The sequence below is a fragment of the Hylaeus volcanicus genome, chromosome 2 (genome assembly GCF_026283585.1).
Source record: "Hylaeus volcanicus isolate JK05 chromosome 2, UHH_iyHylVolc1.0_haploid, whole genome shotgun sequence".
Taxonomy (NCBI): domain Eukaryota; kingdom Metazoa; phylum Arthropoda; class Insecta; order Hymenoptera; family Colletidae; genus Hylaeus; species Hylaeus volcanicus.
This window is the reverse complement of record NC_071977.1, coordinates 1,484,235-1,508,079: the sequence shown is the minus strand read 5'-3', so window position 1 is coordinate 1,508,079 and position 23,845 is coordinate 1,484,235. Positions and strand designations below refer to the sequence as shown.

At 43.1% G+C, this 23,845-nt stretch overlaps 3 protein-coding genes and 1 long non-coding RNA gene across 7 annotated transcripts in view; 2 read left to right on the top strand and 2 right to left on the bottom strand.

The window, feature by feature from the left end:
* LOC128872640 (uncharacterized) overlaps positions 1-9,962 on the top strand; it is a 12,907-nt gene extending 2,945 nt beyond the window's left edge. For 2 of the 3 annotated variants that reach the window (XR_008456232.1, XR_008456231.1), the window contains exons 2-3: positions 8,299-8,521; positions 8,758-9,962. This is a non-coding gene — a long non-coding RNA (uncharacterized LOC128872640). Of the gene's footprint in view, positions 1-8,020; positions 8,225-8,298; positions 8,522-8,757 lie in introns of those variants that run through there. The other variant, XR_008456230.1, reaches the window with a different exon arrangement.
* The window catches only part of LOC128872617 (roundabout homolog 2-like), a 21,038-nt gene extending 10,944 nt beyond the window's left edge, over positions 1-10,094 (bottom strand). The window contains exons 1-2 of the mRNA XM_054115483.1: positions 9,957-10,094; positions 3,250-3,558 (exon numbers count right to left, since the gene is read on the bottom strand). Coding sequence (XP_053971458.1) covers positions 3,250-3,558; positions 9,957-10,017 — 370 coding nt within the window. The 5' untranslated portion in view covers positions 10,018-10,094. The remainder of the gene's footprint in view (positions 1-3,249; positions 3,559-9,956) is intronic.
* Positions 10,095-13,171: 3,077 nt separating this feature from the next.
* Positions 13,172-17,647, top strand: LOC128872635 (larval cuticle protein A2B-like). Its single transcript, XM_054115514.1, has 4 exons — positions 13,172-14,570; positions 14,787-14,985; positions 15,125-15,363; positions 15,452-17,647. The coding sequence occupies exons 1-4, from the start codon at positions 14,559-14,561 to the stop codon at positions 15,653-15,655; spliced, it is 654 nt and encodes a 217-aa protein (XP_053971489.1). The 5' UTR covers positions 13,172-14,558; the 3' UTR covers positions 15,656-17,647.
* Positions 17,307-23,408, bottom strand: LOC128872630 (choline/ethanolamine kinase). Of its 2 annotated transcripts, none has more exons than XM_054115507.1 (6): positions 22,771-23,408; positions 21,347-21,459; positions 20,638-21,117; positions 20,296-20,542; positions 18,527-18,691; positions 17,307-18,442 (listed from the first exon to the last, which is right to left on the bottom strand). In XM_054115507.1, the coding sequence occupies exons 1-6, from the start codon at positions 22,786-22,788 to the stop codon at positions 18,326-18,328; spliced, it is 1,140 nt and encodes a 379-aa protein (XP_053971482.1). In that variant the 5' UTR covers positions 22,789-23,408; the 3' UTR covers positions 17,307-18,325. The 2 variants fall into 2 exon arrangements, with proteins under 2 accessions (XP_053971482.1, XP_053971483.1); XM_054115508.1 differs by lacking the exon at positions 22,771-23,408 and adding an exon at positions 22,285-22,435.
* Positions 23,409-23,845: the final 437 nt, after the last annotated feature.

Below are 23,845 nucleotides of genomic sequence, written 5' to 3'. Positions count from 1 at the left end.
AGAGAGAGAGAGAGAGAGAGAGAGAGAGAGAGAGAGAGAGAGAGAGAACGCGCAGTAAAACGGGATCGGGGAGGTTTGTAAGTGACTCTCCTCCCGGTTCAGGCATCGTCGCGAGGGTACTCGATTACTCAATTAAACCGTAGTGTCGGTAGGCGTGGCAGTTGGACGTACTCACGCACATATATCACCGTAGAACATCGCGCGCTAGACAGAAATGAGATTTGTACGTAGCGCACAAGCGATCGGAGAAATAAATTGCGCTTACCGCAACAAACTTCAATAATATCTATTACCGTTCGCGTAACGCGTAGTTATCGTGCTCGCGTTCGAACTTTCCAAACGTCGCATCGAGTAAAACATGTACCGCGTTAGTGTTTCGCAAAAAGCACCGCATCGAAGGACAGACAAAAAAAAAAGTACGGTACATTTGAAATTTTGCAAGTACTCGAGAGAAAAAAGAATTGAGTAAACTCCTCCTTTTCGAAGTCGGTTGAAAAAATCATACTCCTCGTTGAAAAGCAGCATCTCGTTAAAGACGGAGTTTAACCACGCCAGTCGCGAAACAGAACAAAAACGAATTCGAATGCGAATGCGTATGCGTATGCGAATGCGAATGCGAATGCGAGTATAAATACGAATACGAATATGAATGCGTATACGGATCTTCGATATCTATCGTTTGCTCGTAGATTGCATATCGCGATAAACGTTTGTATGCACCGCGACCCTCGGACTGCGCCTTGCAAACTTGGCTGTCCACGCCGGAAGTACCTACTACTATGTACGCCATTGGGACTGAATGGAGCCGTTGTTTCGACAGCGTTTGTTCCTTACGATACGGGCCGATCAAACTCGCAGAAAGAGTTACGCTCGGGACGGATAAACTGGCGAAAATATTCTCTTATTCGATCGAATAGCCAACTTTAATTATTCTTCGATAGTTAATAATTATTTCGCATCGGTACAATAATAATCCTTCCTTTTCTTCGACGTACAGAGAGTCTGTACGTCGAGTATACAAGTTGTATACGATATAAAATGTTGGTCGAGTTATCTTCGTTCGAACGAAAGAAAGCCGTGAACGCGAACGAAGAGAAGCAACTAACACTCGCTGGTACAGGAAGAGAGAGTCATAGGTCGAAGTCGGTTTCCTTTCGTACTTTTTAAATAACTCGAACCAACTATTATGCGCCAGCTGCAGGCTGACTGCTCGGGTCTTTGTCGGATGCAAATAAGTGAAAAGTGCTGCGGCGACAGTTTGTGTCAACAACGAATTGGTGTTGATATAGAGAGAACAGCCGTCGTTGTCTCGTGCATCGGGATTAAAAGCTATAACGCGTTCGCCTTCGCTAACACCTTCTTGCTCGCACCGTCTGTCTCCGTCTTGTTCTATGCGTCCCTCGTTCCCTTAGCTCGTCTAACCCTCGAGCTCTCATTTTCTTCCTCTCTTTTTCCCCTAAAAGCCATGCGAAGTAACCCTGGCACAGCCCAGCGGTACTATGCCGTCCGGCTAATCGATACGCGCTGGATGGAGCGAACGAGGGACCGGAATGGGCTCCCGTATAGCTCAGGGTTCAAAGTAAACGATGTATAGGTGTTATTTCACACAGGCGAGACACGAAGAAAAGAAAAACGGCAGATGAGAATTTCGATAACCGAACGATTCGAATATTTCCAACTGAAATACTCCGACTCCGACATTCTCCTATTTATCCCGCGAGAAAAGTTCGGAGAAAATCGGTTGGATCGATCGAGAATCGATTCAAAACCGAAAGGATCGCGACTCTACTCGCATCCGTTTCATTGGCGCATTCGCGCTGTCTTTCTATATTTTCGTTACGATCCTTTTTCTCGTCTTTCCTTTTCGTTTTTATTTCCAACGAGGTTATTTCGGTACATGTCGGATGAACAGCAGCGTGCCCGCAGCACAAAGCCTTATTCATAGTAGTCGGCCGTAACTACCGTTTGTGACTACCGCCATTGCTATCGCCATCTTTGCCGTCGAGTTGATCATCGCGGTTCGAACGACAAGCATCAACAGAGAAACCGTAAATACGCGCCGCGTAACGAGGACGACGAATAAAAATATGCGCGAAACCTGAAGCATAGTTTTTAGACGGATTTCCTGAGACACGCGACCAGATTCGTGTCATCGTCGTTATCCGTTGCGTGTATAAATTCTTCTTCTTCGTAAAGAGACGATGGAAGCGATCGTTAACCGAAGTTCAGGAAAAATCATTTCTCTTTCGAGCGAGCAAAGGGAGATACAAAGCGTACGAGATCTGACCGATGATTAACATTTTGCTGAAACATTTATTCGCGTAATACGCATCATGGCAAATTATCCTGCATCGCGTCGCGCAACACAGCACCATGTTGGCCGAGCATACGTTCCACGTAGATACAGCTCCGTATCGATTTCTATTCTCCTTCTCCTCCCCCTTCCCGTCTCGCTCTTCCTCTTCCTCGCACATACCATAGATATACGTTCATGTATGTACGTAGGTATAGGTGTGTACACGCGCGGCCGCGTGTCTATGTCGCACGGATAGGACAAAACTAAAACGCCTCATTTTTTAAACAATGCTCCAAGTCTTGTCTGTCTCACTCCAACGAATTACTAAAAATGTTACGTTTACTTTTGATTTAGAAAACTGTTGAGCAAAGTCACTTTTAATCGACGAAACTAAATCAAGGGCTATTTATACAGATTTCAGAGATAAACCATTGCGAGACGAGTAAAATGTCTACCGTCCAAACTATTCCTGTAACCGTACAGCGATCTAAATCAAAATCGAGATCGAAATCGGGATCAAAATTAGAACGTATCGATAAAAGATGCGTGGGTAAGCGTGCTCGATGTCGAAGAGTTCGCTACCTATCTTTTCTCGGTTCGCTACTCCAGCGGGAATATCGATCGGCCCTAAACAAACTCTCGGCACCGTCCGAACAGGCTCCGTTTGCTCGAACGTGGTTCGCTCGTTTTCAATTTCGTACAAATCAAAAGTAGTTCGATTTGATTTTTCCCTTCCGTTACACGCGACACGGCGCGGTACGTACGTATCGTCCTGTCGCGAGGAGAACGAAACGATATAAAATCGGTCGCAACTTCGCCGTTGGAAGTTATTCGAAGCGATACAACACTTTTACTCGGTTTTACCTCGCGAAACCCTAGATCCTTTCCATTACGCGAAATAGAAGGCAAAGGGAAAAGGAAAAGGTAACGGAGAAGGTAAGAGGTTGGCTTACCTGCAACAGTCAGGGTAGCGTTTCGACTCGAAACGAAGCCAGCTTGATTCCTCGCGACGCACCAGTAAACCCCGCCATCTTGTTCCTTTTTCCCGTGCATTACCCTTAAGAAGAAAAGAGAGCCCGTAGGAAGAAGAACGCGATGGGATTTCGTATCTCCCGGTGACGTTTGAACCAGTTCACCGTCCTTGTACCACTCGATCACTGGCTGGGGTTTACCTTCCGCCTTGCAGTTCAACGTTACCGGTTCGTTCTTCGCCACAATTATATCCGACGGATGTTCCGTTATGCGCGGCGATCTCAATTGCCCTGAAAAAATAAAACGATTCAAAGTGATACACGCGTATATCAAGTATAATCAGAGTTATCGGGAAAGTTGCTAGCGAGTTCTCTGTAATTTCGTCTTACGTCATTTCGTACTTGCCCTTTTACGTTCGACTCTATTTGTATCCGACACTCATGCACACTCATGCACACTCATCCACGCGCGTGCACGTACGCTTTTTACGTCGCGATCGTAGGCTGCTGTGCTACATAGCTACTCCAAACCGTCGACTATGCCTATACGACGAAGATAAACGTGCTGGGGTAAACAGCTTCAGTCATCGTGCTCGGACCGAGCTATTTCAACTATCTCGGGTATAGCTATAGGAATTCTGGAATGGAACGTATAGGAACGCTCGATGAACCAGAGTTGTCTACGATCGCTTCGCAGTCTGCAAATCCTAATCGTACTCGAACTTCCCAAACGAAAGCGCTCGAGAAATGCCTCGCGTCTACGCGAATGTCTGCTGCAAACTACGAACCGTGCGCGTTATTGTATTTACGAAAATCCGTACACGTGTGTACTTTTTTCTTTTTCATACGTTATGGATATGGCACGAGTCCATCGTGTACGTTTCAAACGGCGATCAAATGTAATTTCAAGATTTTTCGAATAGTTACGAGAGCGTACCGAGAGAGAGAGAGAGAGAGAGAGAGAGAGAGAGAGAGAATCGCGTATGCATTTGTACATGTGATAGAATGCACTAAAATGCATACGAGTACTCTTATCCCTTTGACTGCGGAGAGCGTACATATACGCCCTCGAGAGATAAGCTCCGAGAAATGTTTGTATTCGTTGAATCGATTTAAAAAAAATATCAGCTCATAGGGGCCGACGAGAAGAAACTTTTTTATATTTACAGTTTATTCGTAGGATGGTTAGTTTCGGAAATAATAATTGAAAAGTTAAAAGTTCGTTGGAAAAATTGAATTTCAGGAAGAAAGTCTTCTAAGATTTTGAATTCTTATCTCTGAAACCAAACGTCCTATGAACAAACTGTAAATATATCAAAGTTTCGTCTCGTCATTCTCTATGAGGTAATATTTTTCAATATATCGACAAATAAGTAATTGTCAACTAACCATGCTTTCATTTTCGCTATTTCAAACGTAATCGAATTCCTAGAAAAATGGTCTTCTACGTTCTTAATTTCTATTTTAGAGACTAAACGTCTTACGAATAAACTGTAATTATAAAAAAGTTCCGTCTTAACATTTCCTATAAACTGATATCTTTTTTTCAATTCAGACCTCTACGTCACTTGGAATTTCTAGCAGAGATCGTCCCGCAGTGAAAGGGTTACATGTAGAACAATTTCGCCCGAACTCTGTCGATTCAGTCGATCGACATCGAGGACTCGGATACAAGTTACAAACCGTATAAAACGGTTCGTTTATATAGCATTAGTCCAACTAAGGAAACTAATGAAAAATTCTCAATTACTCGTTTCGTCTAGCAGACGTGTCTACTTCATGTTTTACCCGTCCTCTAAATATCTCTCGCGGTCTTTCGTTTGGATTAGACGCGCGCAATTGTACGCGCTCGCGCGCGCGCAACGCTCTCACACATTCGTGCATTCTTCTTTTGTGCTCCTGACTCAGCACTCGGAAACAATAGACGCTGTGGCTAAATTAAAATCGCCTCCGGAGTTTTCATATTTCGCTGTTGAACAGAGTCACGAGCGAGCAAGCGCGGACGAACGCGCGCAGTTCTTGCGCTCGGTAGGCCCGAGGCATCTCGGTTCATTTCAGTCCTAACCTCCTCCGAATCAAGCTATGCCAGCAACCAACTTTGCCCACTCGTTGTCGCTCTCGTTCCTTTTGTATTCCATCGTATCCACCGCTTCTTCGTTTCTCTTGCTCGCCGGTTCTTGTACTTTCGTCTTCTTCGTTCTCTCATTTAACCAGAGGAGACCATCCTTTCAATTCTGTTCCACTTTTCATTAAGCACTCTACTTTATCCCTATTTTGCCTACGAGCAACATTCACGATGGCTAGATCTCCGTCGAGACGAGTGGTTCGATCATTCGTTTCACCGTGCAACGCGTGTATACAACTTCTTCGTGTACTATTAACTCGATCGATGCAAATGTCGTTCGGAAGGAAAAACCAGACGAGCAATGATTAAGTAATCGCAAACTAGATAACTTATTTTTATCGTATTCCTCGCGATATATCCTCGAATCCAATTATACTTCTTTTCTCGGGATCTATTTTCGTATCAATAAAAATAACACGTACGTACATGTGTGTATTCGCGGTACTAGAGTTCGTTGACACCCTAGTATGTCGTACGTATTCGCGCGAGCCTGCTGACAATCTTTGGTCTCTCAGCGACAAACCGTTAATTTCCGAAACTGCGAATAGAGCGTAAAGATAATGCACAGAGATTAAAGATGCGTAGGGCACTCGAATACACGATGACTTGGCATACGGCTTCGCGACTGCGACGCGAGTATTGATTTGCCGCTGTTGCTTCGGCTCTGTTAGTTCTGCTGGTTCCGCTACCCCTAGTGGCTCTACCCTACCAGTTTTCCTGTTTTCTTCTTCCTGTTCCTTTCCTACTTTCTTTTCTTCCCTTTCGTCTCGATCGCTTATGACTCTCTTCTCCCAGCTTCCCCGCTATTTCTTTCCCTTCCGCGGTTCTTTCGATCGTTGATTCATCGATGTATTTTCCTTCGTTTTCTACCGTCATTCGCGTTTCAATTATACCGCATCCGTTTCTTCGATCGACACCTCGACGCACTCGATGATTCGCCACGATACGAATGTTCGAACGTAGAAGAAACGATGTCGATGAGAAAAAATAAGGGCAAAGACGTAATACGAAAACCAGCTAGAACGCACGCCTAGTTCGAAAATTGAACAATGTAGTAGGTGAACCGGAAAATAATGTCGCTTTTGCAACTTTATTAATGCTTCTTTGTCGTTCATCAGCTCATTGATGGCAACAGGCTATCGATAACGGGAGCGATTATATAATTAATAATTAAACATAGAAATTTGTAAAAAATTTCTTTGAATTTAACGTAAAAGAAAGGACGTTACTTTCCAGCGCACCTGATATACAAAGGTCAAAGGAATCGGAGGTGAGTACATATAAAGAAGAAACAGCGTAAAACTGCCGAAGTTGTACGTATCGCGAACTACCAAACTGCATTTGGCGAGTTTCCAAAAGGACACCATCGCAAGAATCGTCCTACTCCGAAACCATTACCAAGTCGGTGACAAATCATTTTCATCCCGTGCCGTCTAAGCTGAGCTTTCGTCGTTAACATTTTCGATATCGGCGATTCGATAAATATTTATTTCCCCGTGCGAAGATTACCTCTCGCGATTCATAGTTCGCCGTCTGATCCGTTACCGTACGATTTTCCTGTGCTCTTTGTCTCTCTCGTCTTTTCCGGGATCGTCGTAACCGCGGAAACGAATTTCTTCGAAATTTTCGATCGCGTGTCGTCGGTATTATTGCAATCTACATGGTACGATAGGACTTTCTTCTCGCCTTTTATTAACACGTATACGCCAAGTGTATGCAGAGACGTGTCTAGAAGACAGTTCCTTCCGCGAAATATACGTTGCATATGGAAGAGAAGTAGATGGCGACCGAGTGAAGAGAGAAACGAGAGGCGGAGGAAGGGGGCGGGAGGTAGGAAAGGAGAGAGACCACGGAGAAAGGAACAGTTTCATTACATTCTATCCCCGAGAAGGATATTCCTGTAAGAGGGGAGGGTAGAAGACGAAACGGGAATAACCATTGAATTCCTTGAGACGCGGGGGAAACCTAAGACGCAAGGAACCCTCCGAGAGGGTTCGACCGACACACCCTACCCGAGTTCTTTTCGAACAGGGCTGTCCAAACTCGTAGAAGAAGAAGAAAAAAAAAAGAAGAGCAACGTATCGCGGGCAGCCTAGCGTAAATCAGAAACAATCGACGCTCCGTCTTTATTTTTGTCACGGCTAATTCTTTCCTTTGCGTTTATTTGTTCCTCTCGCCTGTCTCGGGTTATATTCTTCGACCAAAAATAGCGATACCTAACAGAGGAATCCTTAAATGGCTCTCTCGCTCTTTGGAGCTCCGGGAGAAATTGTCTTGCGAACCGAGGCTATCGATCGTCCAGTTTCTCCCCTGCGACTGCCGCGCACAGCACAACACACCACGATGTCGGTACGGTACGATACCATACACCACACGACGTGCTACTGTGCTTTTCCAACAAAGAACAAGAAAAATCAACGACAGCTCTCCGCTTTAAAAGCATTTTTTGATTTTTCATCCTCTCGCGGAATCTTTATCTTCCCCAAAAGCGCTGCCGCTGTCGCGCGAGACATGTATTTTCATTGTTTAACGAGTAGCGATTTCTGTCCGATCCGGTTGCAACAAGTTTCAACAAGTATGCGTATATTCGTTAAAAATGATATACAAATCGCGATCACGCTGGAAAGATGTCATAAATAACGATAAATGTTGAGAATATATGTACGTGTATCCGTTTCTTAAGTATGTGTTTGTGCGCCTGGGTATGTAAGTATGTGTATGTGTTTGCGCGCCTTGACCTTGTAAATATGTATTCTTTTGTTTTAAGTCAGTCTGTCTCGACCCGTCTGTAGGCAACGTTTTGGAGAATAAATATACGCATATATTAAAATCGTAACAATCAAAATCGTATTATTCGATCAAATTTATTCAAAGCGCGACAAATTTATTACTTTGTTTCATTCTAGAAATGGACAGAACTTTCCGGTAGGCCTAACATACAAAACTTCACTTTTTGAGAATAAAGCCCGTCTACGAGGAAACTCGAGAATTTCTGACCCTTGGACACGTTTGGAATCAATAGCGAGCGCAACAATCATTTTCGTGGCGGATTACATCGCGTAATTGCGAACAAGTTTCGAAAGGACCGAAACATCATGCAACGAGGAGAGTTCGATTTGTATCTCATCGGTAATAAATACTGTTTGGAATGAATTTAATCCGAAAACGTTGAAAAAGTCCATGTATCGTAAGTTGTAAAAGTCACAAGTAGTAGGTACACCTACGCTCGGTCCGTTGCACAGCATCGCACATAACCTAATAGTTTCGTTTGATGTCGGTAAAACTCGGCTATCTTCGCAAGACTTTCCATCCACGAAAATAGACCAACCAATATCTAACGCTCGATCGTATCTTTTTTTTTCCAGGGCACAGCCGATCCGAACTTCGTCCTGAGAGAGCCGACTGTTTACGATTTTCGAGTCGATGGCAACGTGAAATCCACACGAATGATGTTTACATTTACGTATGGTACACACCCTACCCACCGCCTACTTGAACCGGATTACTAACTGTATATGTGTACAACTGTTTCCAGGAATTCGAATGAAAAGACCGCGTTCAATTACGGGAGACAGATCCGAGTAACGGCGATAATCGAAACGCGAATACCAACGATCACCGCTCGAACGCGCGTAAACATTTTCCTCGATTTGTTTCGATTCGACGTTATTATCTACCAAGTAATTGTTTACTTGAATCGTCTCGTTCAAACTAATAAAAGTCGACCTTTACGCAAACGAGTGTTCTCTTATTTTCGAAATCGTATTTTACTTTTAGAGAGCTTCGAAACTTGCTTCGTTAAATGGGTGAGTGCAGCTCGTTTACGTACACTCGCTCACACACACACACATACACATATTGCGCGCGCAAACATCTATCCATTCACGAACAAAGTTCAAGGTAAAGAAGAACAAACGACAATGTACTTATTCGTTTGTTCTTTAATTTAGTTCAATCATGGCATGAGGTATTAAAAACCGATTCGATTGACGTCCAGTCATAAACAGTTGTCGATTCCAGCGATAACAATCGATCGATTTACGTAATGTTTACATAATGTAAAAATTTCGATACAAATCATATCATATATAATCATATATAAATAGCAATTTCTGATGTATCGTTCTTAAACAACGGACACTTGGTTAAGCGGCAACCAGACTGGTTCGTGTGTTTTTTCGCTCGTGCTCGATTTTTATCTGCAATGCTGTACCGAGACAACCGACTCGCGAACTAAACAAGTATCGTTCGACAACAGTACCAATCGAATCAATTTCTTCGCACGGTTCGTCGTGAACGAATAAATGCGTGCACGTTTACGTCAACTCGTGTTTACGATAAACCTTAAAGAGCCAAGAAAGAAAGAAAGAAAGAAAGAAAGAAAGAAAGAAAGAAAGAAAGAAAGAAAGAAAGAAAGAAAGAAAGAAAGAAAGAAAGAAAGAAAGAATAAAGCTGACGGTAGATTCGCGACAACAAAGAATAGAATCTCAGGGGTCGGGTTGGAGGTTTACGGGAAGAAGAAGTGTCGAAAGGTATCGAAAGGAATCGAGTGTGTTGAACTTACCGTGAACCATAAGGGCGAAAACTGTTATCGCGATCAAGATTCTTAGCCACTCGTTGCGCATTTTTCTTTCCGCTATCCAAAGGTTCCGGGATGTCGTGAATCACGAACGAGACCCTTTTCGATTATCGAAAATTCGATGTTATCGCATTTTGTCCGAGTTGGTGGTGATGGAGTTGGAAACGAATCCGGAAAATAGCGAAACGGAACGAATAGAAAAACGCATAAAAGCACGCACTCAGCGATGCCGGTAAGATCGAACCGGTAAGAACGAGCACTCGCGAGAGGATTCTCCTTTCGAGTTTGGAGCACAGAGTAGCTTTCCAGGCGAGAGGCGTATCTTTCGGGGTGACACTCGCGAACGCCTCATTTCCATGCCATTACACGTTACCACAAACTGCACGTACGTATGTACAAAGAATGCGCGCTCACACCTACATCATACCGAATACATACCCACCCACGCGCAGACAGCACCTACGTGCCACTTTGTGTACGTAAAGGAGGTATGCAAGTATGCGTGCACGTTTCGCCAAGTATTCGCATATATTCTCGCGTAAAGTAACTCGGCGTCAATGCACTGACTCGCGGCCAATCACCACAAATCCCATTCTTATCAAACGCAACCGACGATCACTGCTTTCGTACGACGAACTTCTGACATCGCCGAGCCCCACGCGCGAACGCACGACTGCGGACGTATACACGAATGCGTACCCGCGTATACGTATCGAAATCAAACTACGTTTATGCACGCTAGCACAGAAACGCGGCTACGAGGAATACACACGCACGTACGCACATATCGATGGAAACAAGAAAGACAGACGGCCGCGGCGGGCGGAATGGCCACCAACGCCAACTCTTCTATAACAACACAACTCCTCTTTCTTCTACCACACTTTCATCCTCTTTTGGAGCGCGAGTACTGCGACTCTTTATTTTTTCATCGATCCAAACCGTGCGTCCTCATTGCCACAGATTCGAACGTACGACCCCACTGACTTCTACCGACGAATACGTTCTTTGTATTACACATCCATTCCTGTCGTCTTTTTCTAAACCGTCAAGTCGGTATTCCGGCCATCGGTTCGTTCAGTTTCTCCGAACGAGAGCGGTTCTTCCAAAATCGATCGCTTCGTGACCGACCGTTGAGTTACGCGTCGTTTCTCTGTTCTTCCAAAGAAAAGTATTCCTATTTCTTTCAGTAGTTGCCATTTTTTCACGAAAAGACACTTTGGTTATCGATAACGAACCGATGATTACCCGCGCGTGTGCAGTTCAAGGAAAAAAACAAAAAACAAAGTTTTTCGGCGAACAAATTTTCCCTAATCGACGAACCCGACCACCGCGACCATCGATCTGAGACCATCGAGTCACGATTCACGACTGAGGGCGCAGCAATTCTTTCTGAACACCACGCGGCCCTTCGGCTCTATTCGGGTATCCTCGTACGTTCTCGGATCGCTTCGGCTATCGGCCTCTGCCTCGGTCTAGTTCGCCGTGTGTCGTCTCGCGTCGGCTTGGAGATGGAATTATTATATCGCAACATGGACGCGCATAAGTAGTTGCATGCTGCGCTACATCTACTCTATTGTATACGACTTTCCTGTAATTGTATCTCCATCGCCACCAGCTTCTAAATTAAAGATGTATTCGGCGCGGATGCAGACGAGTTGTTCTTTAATTTATAAATTATCCAATTCTATACGTATCATCGATCTGTAGAAATAGATATTTCTCCCTTTCGATCAATCTAAATCGCATCGAATTAAAATACGTCGTAGCGGTAACGATTTATATTACAACGACAAAGGTACGAGAACGATTCGCTCCGTTAAATAGGTTTTAATTATAACAGACTATTACGTAGAAGATTGGAGGGGTAAAGAAAATTAAACGAGAATTATTCATCGCGAAAGGTGTCGATGTTGCATAGCAAATTTTAAAGAGAATGTATAAAGCAGGAACAGGAAAGTGCGTATAAAGAGAATAAAGGGAAAGACGTAAGCGTATGTGTATGTATACGCTACTGATACCGGAAATGGACCGACTGGTCAAATAATCATCAACTTCCTTTCGTAAATAACCGGAAACATGACAGAATTACGATGTATTGCGATGTATTCGTACGTATATTCGAGGTGTGATCATTTTTCTTTCGTTTAATTAGTTACGAAAATAAACTTTCCAACTTACGATTAATCGATAAGTTCATTATCGGAAATATAATATTTTACGCGGAATCTATTCTTATGAAAAATGTTGGAAGCAAGTGGCAGCTAATCGTTATACGAAACGGTACACGGTACGAAGGTAAAGAATCCGCGACCGATGTCGTAGTCTACAGATACCCTGCATACCGATGATACTCGTAATCTATTTTGGATATCGAACGATTACTTAGCGTGCAAGAAGTAATCGAAAAGATCCACAAGTATTTCACGGCGCGATCTGTTAAAAAATTCGCCGATGGTTTCGTGGATGGTCTCCGTGCTGGGCTGTTCGCGTAATACGTATCTGTGAAAAACACAAGTTTGCCTAAAACTCGGCGAGACAAAATAAAATAAAATAAAAAAACGCAACTTACCTAAGTAAAACTGACATCAAACCTCTGACTTCTGGATGTATCTTCAAATAAATTTCATTTTTATTTCTGATTACACTCTTCCTTTTGTTTAGTTTTCTTATCTGGTGGTTACTTAAAGCACCGATATCGTAATTTCGCATACCGTGAGCCGGATCCTTCGAATGGAAAGCCCGGTAAACTTTCGGAAGTTCATCCATCCGATCGCGATTAATCTTCGATTAAAAATGTTTAACACGATAGGTTAAACAATTTTTTCAATATTTCAGTTCCGAAAGCAGTTTCTTTTCGCATCGTACGTTAGAATAGTCGCTAAGCAACAGATGAAACGTAACGTATCGCGAGAAAAATAACAAATGTACAAGGACACGAATTTCGATAAACACAGACGCGGCCGCGACCGCGACCACGACCGCGATCACGATCACGACCACCACCGGTACGTGGTCCAATACGAACGTTGAACTAATTTCTTGCGCCCTACAAGCATATCTATGCAAATCAAAGCGATACATCATTATCGAGCGAGGCATTAAAGGGTACGGTATACACATGTTTCAATTATATGTAATTCCTGCGTGATTTATACGATACATCCATACTAGTATAATATTATAATATTATAAATGCGAAAAAAACTCTGTCTATCCGTTATTTTGTTCACGCCTAAACCGCTGAACAGATCTCGATTAAATTAGGCAAGGAGATAGGTTGCATCCCAAGGAAGGACATAGGCTATATTGTATTTCGATGAAAATAAGGTTTCGGTTCGAAATCTCGATATTTGTAAATAAAGAATCAGAAATATCGATCGATTGGAACATCGTGTACGATATCCTGTAGCTATTTCAGATATTCGAAATAGTTTGAGTAATTGGCGTCGTGGAATGCGACTCCTCGGGTAACATGGTAGGTCAGACTCGTATCCGCGCTGGAAATCTACCTATATCCCAAGTAACGAGTTTCAATGAGCGGTGCTCTTTATATCTAAGAGAAAATCCCTACTCCTGCGTAGCCTAGGAATAGTTTACCACTCTTTAAAGTGTTATTTAAAACCGTCTAATTCTAGAATCGTGCCCGCGTGTGCGTCGGGTTCTTCACATGTACCAGTTGGAATTTTGTAATCGTGATAGACACGATAAGGTTACGCAAATTGACCGCTCGATTCCACATTGTTCCTTGAAGTACTCCTACAATTACGTGACCCATATGAACGACGGTTACGGATAATATTGTACACCGCCAACGCGATACATGTCACTCGTGATTCTTGATCGCCGCTTACAGTAACACCTAGATTTTGTTACTCAATGTCGCAACGATACCAATTACTAGCTTACATTAGTATCAACTAACTCGCAACCCTGCACTTAGAAATAGTTCGAAGGGTATTGTGTTTCGTCTCCGACGGTTTTGTCACCGTAATTGGGACAGCAAAACCTGATATTTCGTCGTAGCGTGTATTCTTAGAGTATCGCGACGGATGTTCCATTTTTCGTCGAATGCGTTCATATGCTGATAAGAAAAATTACAACACCGACGATTTCGTAGAAACGCACGAGGACCGACTGTGAGTCGAAGGGGTGAGATGCGTAGACGAAAAGAGGAAGGTACGCGTTTCGTTCGTTAAATGACGTTAAATGAAGTTACGTGGAAATGATTTCAAGTACACGCGTCTCGAAGGAGGAGAAGAGCGTTTAACGAACGTATTCCCAGCGAGTTTAAAATCTGATCATGGTTCGGTGCGAACGAACGTCCACGTTCTCGATAAAGGCAAAGACACGATCAATTACATTCGCATATACCGCCACGATGATTTCGATGCAAACGTATCTCTGTGTGTGTCCGTGTGCGTACATTTGGTACAGTGGGGCGCAGTACGTATCCCCGAAGAAAAGTTGAGGGCGGGGTCGAGTCGAACCAACTGGTATAAAATACACGCTAACGGAAAGCGACGACACACAGTTGCCTGAGAAATATCGGAACGTCGCGTTAGTAACGTAACATCGAACAACACCATGGATTGCAAAGTAATGTGTTTGCGTCTGTCTTTCTTTCGGACATTTTTGATCGGTATACAGCAACGTCGTGTGCACTTTAATCTCGTTGATCGTTAAAACAAATACAATAAAATTTTTCAAAGAGAAACGCGACAACAACACGGAAAAGAGATCGTGACTTTGTTCGCATATAAAAATGGCTGATTCGCCGATTTACGTAACATTCGTTTCTTTAAATGTATGCAGATTATTGGTTACTTGGTCGCTTTCCTCTCTGTCGCTCGTGCTGGAATAATTGGACCGGGCGCAGGGTTAATCGCCACACCTGGCGGGGCGACAGTAGCAGCGATTCCCGCGCCAGCCACCGCCGCACTCGTCAGAACTGAAAATTACGATCCGAATCCTCAGTACAGTTTCAGTTACAGCGTTGCCGATGCTCTTACAGGTACACGTTATTATCCGTTGTCATTGCTCGATTAAACAATTCCTTATTGTCGATTTCGCATCTTGTTGTCAAATTTGTACGTTAAGCCTTGTCGCGGCGATGATACGTGGTCGATTAACGCGTTCGATAATCTTTCAAGGTGACAACAAAGCCCAAGAGGAAACTCGTAACGGCGACGTGGTTCAGGGTAGTTACAGTTTAATCGAGCCAGATGGTTCGCGTCGAGTGGTCTCGTACGCCGCCGACCCCATCAACGGTTTCAACGCTGTCGTTCAAAAGGATCCCAGCATCACGTTCAAGACCGCGACAGCCGTACGACCGGTTGTCACGTCGCCCTTAATCGCACGACCAACCGCCGCTGTAGCCGTCCGACCGCAGGTATCTTATCTCTACGTTCAATTTTTATTTCATTCGTATCGTATCGCCACGTGATTGGTATCGACTCTCGACAACCTTTATTTTTCAGGCCTCACTGCTCGGTGCACCTCTGTTGAGACAACCACTGATAGCAGCAGCACCTCCAACATTAGCCACCACGAACCTAGTCACCGCGAATACAGGACTAGTCGGTCTCGGCGTGGGACTTGGATTGAGGCAAGGTTCTCTGTATGGTACGCAGGCTCTGCTCGCTGGTGCTTACGGCGCCGGAGGCATCGTTAAAATACATTAGACGACTGAACGCGGTGCGATGTGGCTCGGCTCGGCTCGGCTCGGCTCGATTCGATTCGATTTTATTTTACTCGGCTCCGTTCCGTTTCTCTCCATTCTGCTCCGCTTTGATCCGCGCTTCTCGTGACTGATCCAGAAACTCTCCGTACACATTTGGATACAAATTGATCGAATTGGCGACAGTTTTATATCGATGTCGTGTTGCGTATCTATTCCTGTACTCTTCACTAATTTCGTCATGTCGTTTCGTCAACTATCGTTTCCATCGATTTAGATCTACGTAGACTAGACGTTACGCTTTCATCCCGAACTAGTTTCTTTTTTCAAGCGCGGTAACGACGGAATACCGATTACATCAATGTAAAATTAAGGCATAATCCCAGAAACGTTACACACACGAAATCGCAAACATTTGAACCGGTTATCGTTTATCGATTCTTCCGGTTATCTCGTTCCCTGTCTTTTCGACTCTATTCGCACGATCGATCGCCGATCATCCCGTTTAGCCACAGTTTTCGTCGTCTCTATTATTTAGCCGTGTATCTAACGAAACAGTGCAACGTTTAATCGCATTTTTCCATCTTGAGATCTGCTTAACGTGCAAACTTAACAATACCGCGGACAAATACACGTATACAAATAGCCAATATGTAGTATACCTGGATATTTTCCAATAGATGATAAATCTCATTGGCGAACGAAAAGATAAAACCGAACGCGACCCTCTATCAATCACCGCTTTAACCTCCAAAGATGGAAAGCGTACAAGATACACGAGCGACGAAACATAAGCGCGGATATGTACCGAAGGACGTTGTTTCTTTTGTTTGTTTGTTTATTTTTTTTGCAAACGAGTACGATTACTGGACGGAGAATAAACCTATTACTTAGCAAACATCCGTTAGAGTTTAATAGTTCCATCGACCATGAAATAAAACGAGTTAGCCTACTCTTAAGATAGTTTAACACGTCAGATGGAAAAGTTTCCCAACGATTGGTGTTACAGTAAACGGAAAAACGTATCGACTTTCTCGACCCGGACTGACGACGATATTATCGCCTCGACTTCGAAAAACCGTACACTGTATACTCGAAAACTATGGGTACTCGTTGTCGCATTCGACAGCGGAGCTTTGGAAACGCTGCGAAAACGGCTCAAATATTTTCGGTTCACGGTTCACAAGAATTTTCCCTCGAACGTTAAAGCGTAACGCTGCTGCAATATCGTCTGTATAAAATTTGTGCATATATGTTAAACTTACGTAAATTTCCGAGTTACGATTGAATCTGGTAACTGGTAAAAATAAACGTTAATGGTTTCGACAGGAAAACTTTAAAAGCTCGTACGGTGAATTTTCATAACAGTTGCGTTCCATACATTTCTTTATCCTTTGATTCCAATCCAGCATCATATACTGCGACGTCCACCGAATCGTATATGTACGCAGGTTAGGTTATGTCAAAGTCCATTTGTGTGGAAAGTAATCCACTTTCCAATCTATAAAAGAAATGATAAGCGAAACATTATGTGCAGCGTAAAAATGTAAACAATTATCCTATTGTTCTGGTTTTGCGACTCTGTATTGGCGTCGTTTTGCGTAAGGTGTCAAGGGATGGTAAGCATAAAAAAAAAATGATTAACCGAACAAATGTAAAATATTTGTTTCAACTTTATTAAAATATTATTTTTCGATCACTGAGTAGCGTGTCGTATATGAAAAATGCACACGACAATCGTAAAAATATTACGAATAAAACGCAAGCGTAACTAAATTTCGAGAGAAAATATCGACCAAATTTGACGAGGAAACGTCGATACCGAAACTGATCCAAGATTTATTCGATAATAACTGTCAGCATACTAATCTTTACGGTGTTTTCTTATCTAAATATTCTTCGATCGTGCAAGAAAAGCGAGATAAACATAGTTAAGTACATACATACATACATACATACATACTTACTTGCATACATACATACATACACACATACATACGTGTTACACGATCAAGATACGATTTGCTGCTTAACATTAAGCGTACAAAATTCCCATTCCAAATGTAATTAGTAATGATCCAATCCAGGTACAACGAAATTGTAACTATGTATGAATCAGCTATACACACATACATACGCGCATACGCGTATATGTGTACATGCGTGCTTGTACATGTTCATACGTACAATACGTTTGTAAATTATAAGGGCATCCAACGTTACCGACTTCCAATATTAGACTAATGTGTCAATAGCCTGACTTGGAAATTAAGGAACATTTCCCTGAAAAAGTTTACGGTGACAAAGTAATATTGTGCACCTCTTTGTCTATACTTATTCTATATCACATTTGTAATTCGTAAAGCATCGTCTTTTTCTTTTCTCCACTCTCTCTCTCTCTCTTTCTCTCTCTCATTTCGAGCTCCGAACTTGTCCCATTTCTGGGTCGATTACACTCGTGCCACTGTCCCCTCGACTCTCCCACTCTTCTCTCACTCTCATTCTCTCTCGCTTTCCAGCTTAAAATCATAAAACATGTATCACAATTTTTGGTAACGAAATAGCGATACACCAGAATTTCCTGACAAGATGGTCACGAGCACGTGAAAATGTTGCGGGCAAATTTCTCGCAGAGTAAATACTCGATGCCGTGAGAATCAAGCATTGAGCGTTTTCAATCGACCACGGTTATCTTTCTGTCGCTGACATCGTTGTCTATCGTTGGTGGGCCGGATACTATAATTTTCTCTTTCAAGTACTGATAGTTCTTTAATCTAGAAACTGCATAATCCTGTAAGAAATTGGTTGCGAGTCGTTTAGTATCGTATCGGTATTATAAGGTCTACGTTGAAATTCTAGATACTCGATTACTAACCCAATACCCAAATGGAATTTCCGACAGTTTGGCGTTGACGATGCTCCACAAGCCCCAAAATAAGTGACTAGCCAACGAAAATACCTTGATTTCCATCATGATGCGCTCCTCTTCCGACGATCCTTCTTTGCCGATCGTTTTCAAGTAACTTTTTATAAAGTTGATCTGCCGAAGAAAGAAAACTGTTAAATCTATGACAAAATTCGAATAAAAGATAATTAAACGATACGTGAAAATATAAAAATAGATTCGATTGTACATGTACGCGTATACATACATGCATGGATAGGTAGGTACATGAAATATGTATTTATGTACGTGTAGAGGTAAGGCACGTTACCCACGTAAATAATACGCATGTACGAACCCTATGCACGTATGCATGTATGTATATGTACAATTTTTTTTTTTTTTACGAAAAATTGGATAAACTAAAAGAGAAGCTTTTTTGAAAAAGAAAAAATATCGAAATAACGCGAGAATGGTACGTCGTTAGCATTATGTGATCGTATAATACATGTATATCTTACGGTCCGGTAAAACGAGATAATCGCGTAATCGGAGTAAATACACGTTCGTAGGGATATTCTAATACGGAAAACGAATATTTAAATACGACGAGTGAAGTGTCTTAATTGGAAATTATTGGAACGCGATTTTACCACCCATAAGACACTGTACATTTATCGAGCAATGCAGATTATGGATCGACTATCGAGAGTGCGTGTAGAAGTACTCTAGAGTCGTAGATGCGCAGGTACGGGACTGATGTTGCAAAGGTGGGTGGCACCGGTCGGTCTGGTTCCACAACGTACGGTGCGAAACAGGATCCATCATCGCACTGGCAGATCGATATGCCGCCCATTATTCCGATTAGCCGATCGCAGGCATCAGCCTTGTCTCACCGAATGGTGGTCCTGTGAAACTAATATATACACACGCAGCAGACGCCAACCAGTCCTCGATCAGCTCTCGACACAACTTTCAAATTCGCTCGACGACGTGAGTACTAGTATACCACGCGCGTACATATACACGTGTTTGCGCGTATCGCGGATGATTTTGCGAGCGTTGCGAAAGAGTGCCAGTAGGAGAGGAAAGGAAGAGACAGATGTATCGAGAGGAGTAAAAAATGAGTCAGCGGCTGATCGATTGAGTAAGTAAGTGGGTGGGTGAGTGAGTGAGTGAGTGAGTGAGTGAGTGAGTGAGTGAGTGAGTGAAAGAGTGAGAGCATGTTTGTCGGACACGAATAGGAGTAAAATTTAATCGTGAGTTACCCGCTGGTGGTACGAAATTTCACGAATCTATCTATCGAGAAATCATTTTTTATCCGACAACATTTTCCGGTAATAAGTAATGCTTTTATCGACACCGTTCCATTGAAAACAATCGTTACAGAGAGGCAACTATTGCGAGTATGCGTAATCGTGTGATTCACCGCGCAACGTAGATTGCAGTCGAAGCTGCTCTGTATTCGTTACGGTTGATCGTTTCGGTAAGAATTTAATCGCGGTTACAAACACGTGTTCTTCCTTTACGAATCGACTATAATTCGTGTTTACCCGTTTCAACAGCGGGCGCGAGTCAAGTCGAAAGGTATACGTGCAATGTACATATGCACATAGCACGCGCGCACATGTGCATACACGAACGCATACGCACACGAGCACGCGTATACTATACGGAAGATAGTAAAACCCAATGTCTTACCCGTGTTCAAATGTCTACGAATGTTTTGAGAGTCGATGTCGGAGTCCTCCGAAACATACCTTCTGCTCTTTGGTAGGTCCGGATCCTGTGCGCTCGTGAAAGAAGGGATATTCGGCCGCTGTATAATCGTACTGCCATTCCACGAAATGATTTGCTATATCGAATCCTCGGTAGTTGTAAGAACAATATTCAAAGTCGATAAGAACCAGTTCCGGTTTTCGCGTGTTTTGTCGCAACAGTATATTACCTTCCTGCATATCGTTGTGACAAAAGACTACCGGATGTTTCTGGCGTGTTACGAGAGATCTGAAAGCATAGAAAAGAGCGTTTACTCGTTAAAAATCCAAACTATCGCAAAGCAAAAAAAAAAAAGAGACTACGACTACTCTACTAATTCTTACTTGAACCAACTAATCTCGTGATCTAGATCAATCGTCCGTATCGTATTGACGTTCTTCAATTGTCGAACGTCTATATCTTCGACGTTTTCGAGTATGTCCGTAGTAGTGTCCAACCACTTGGCCATGGTGTCCCAAAGCCAAGTCGGTTCCTTGCTTATCGGGACTTGCATCGTATGAATCTGAGCCATTTTTTCGGCGATCATCGAGCTTAAAGTTGGATCTGCCAATTCCTTGGTAAGCAACGGTCTGGCAGGAATGTATTCCTCTATGCGACCACCGGGAAATATACCGTGCAACTTGGGCCCGAGACGTCTTTCCGACAACAACGTGAATATCACCGATTCGGTGATCAGTCCTTCCAAAGCCCGCTCTCCGTGTACTTGGCCGTATAATCGTAACAAAACCTGACGAGGTTCGCCACGAATCGGAACAGCTCCATCCGGTAATTGAACGTTGTACAACCAATTGCTCAACCCACCGCTGCAAAATCAAAAAAAAAAGGTTTACGCCTTTTCTTATACCTAAACCTATTCTCACGATTCCGTGAACTTGTTAGCATTCCGGACGCGGATACGTGATAAAATGAAAAACCTTGAATCGCAACGATCCGTACACGGACAAAATCCGAACAAGAACAACCAAATACGAACCGTCTACCACGGTTGATTACCGTTATTATTATTGTTATTATTATCATCGGTATACCAACCTGATACGTTTCAGCGTAATGTTCTCCGCGGTAACGTGTTTCCAGACACCGTGAAGGTAATCGCGACATATACGTGCTGCCATTTCCCGCATCTCTGGATTCTCTTCGGACATCTAGTGTGCAAAATTTACAATTACGGTTAACGATCGTCGATGATGGAACGCAATGAAAAACACTTTGCGGACCGCTGTTACAGTCGGTCGCATTTCTTGTACGCAACGCGGAAGATATTATTTTTTTATTTTGGCGACCGATCCGGCGTGCGTACAGCGTACACACACGCGTGCGACACACGAGCCGAGATGCATACGCATACGCATACGCTTCTGCGACCACATGCGCATATGCGAGTTGAACCCTTCGAGTTATTCGACGGTACGGTTTTTGAACGAATTAATACGATAAGCGTCGGGATTCACAACAACGTAAACGCTCGGTCGCGAGTATCGGATTGGATAAGATCGGATCGAATTGGATCGCATCGCAGCGTTTACTCCGTTGCCCGACGCTGCGACTGCTTCCGAGACTTGCGCGAAAATAACGATCCAACATTTCGTCCTGCGTACACGTACGTACGTACGCAACGGTACCACCTTTCTAAGCAATCAATTTTATCCGTAATTTAATCCGTAATCGAAAGGCTCTATGGATCGATCAACACTTGGATCGTTACAAACACGTATTCCTAAAGATTCTTTGGCCAAGTAAATCCTACAGCACGATCCACACTGGCTCGAAAACAACTTTCTGCGCGTACGATGCACGATATCGCAAATCTGGTGACGCATTCTCCATGGCAATTGGTCGAATCCAATTGTATCAGCAAAACTTGTTAACTACCGCTTTAAACTGTACAGAAATTATGCGCATAATTTGACAGGTTTCTACATGAGTCATTCGAAGCGATACATTCCTACCGTGCATATCCTTTTATTTACCAATTCAGCTTCTATTTGGTTCTCTCTTTGTGATCGCGAGACACGCGTTTCGCCACGGTCATTGTTAAACCGTTGGCCTCGTCGCGTCGTGACGAGGATCGTGAAAAGAGGTACACGCGTACGCGCACGCGCACGCGCACGCGCACGCGCAACAACCTCGAGAACAGGGCTATCATCTGAGCATCTTTAGATACTACGAGTTACTACAGCAATCGAGGAAAGATTACATCGGACCTATCCGACGTTCAAAATCCGGAATCCCTATAATATCCGAGCAGAGAAACAATTACAATTACCTACCAAGTCGAATTATACTATTCATTATACTCGTACGTTGAACATAGATAGGTAAATTTTCATTTTATTGTTTCTGTTCGTCTACTACCATAATTTCTACGTTTTACGTGAAATAAATGTCATAAAAAAAAAACCGAATGAGAAGTCACATTTTTACGAGAGTACGACCATGGAGAAAAAGTTACATACCTTATTTCCCAGACCCATCGTGAAATTTCCAAGTGGCAAAGACGCAGATCTTAAACTCTTGGCTTCTTAGCCTTGTACGCCTACAGACGTCTTTACTCGGTATGCTTTTGTATAACGAGAACGAGGTTAGAATCACCAACACGCGCGGTCGTCTGAATATCTTTAAATAGAGAAGGTCGCGTGTCTTAGAAGTACGAAATTATCGTGTCCGTAATCGTACAAATTCACTGGTAATTCGAGCAAAGTTTTTACGTGTTTAAAATAACTGCGTGATATCGTCGCTTATTGTCACAAATAGGATGTTTACGCAACAGTCGGTTTTTCTCGGTTTACTCGATTAATAATTTTCACTATCGAAGAACCGACTTGTTCGTCGAGTTCACCATCACTTCACTAATACGACGATACGTGATTTGCAAGTTTCGCGGAACTCCCTTTACAAATAAACAATTATTTTTACTAGCGTGCCCCGATTCACCTATACTTGTTGCGTGCCTGGATGCGAATACGCTAGACACACTTACAGAATGGAAGCCTAACGCGCACGTAACTCGTGTTTATGCACAAATTGATGGAAAATGCGAAGCAAGCAACCTACAAAACGATCCGCGACACGTAACGTGCGTTAACCAATAAGCGTTCGCTTACGGGTTTCCCCTACTTTTGCTTTTGTATTTCAACGATGATAGCGCCGCTACGGTACATCGCAAGTCGCAACGCAACCATTCTTTGCCACATTCCATTCCATACGAGCACCTGTTTATCGCATGCGCGCGCATGCTTGCACGCTATAAACGCTCTCTCATGCACGTATCGTATATGAATGAAAATCTAAAAATCTAATAAATTTCTTATTTCGCGTAAAATTTTCTAACTTTTTTTGCAATTGATTCGATTCGTTAATCGACAGATCGATCGTTCGACGATTAATCGAATCGCATACTTGTGCATGTATGTAAGGACGTATGCACCTTATGTATGTATACATGTGTACGTACAGCGATGACGCATCGATAGAAATTCTTTACATTTCTAGGAAACTAATCTCGTGGTCCAGACGCTTAATCGTTTTTCA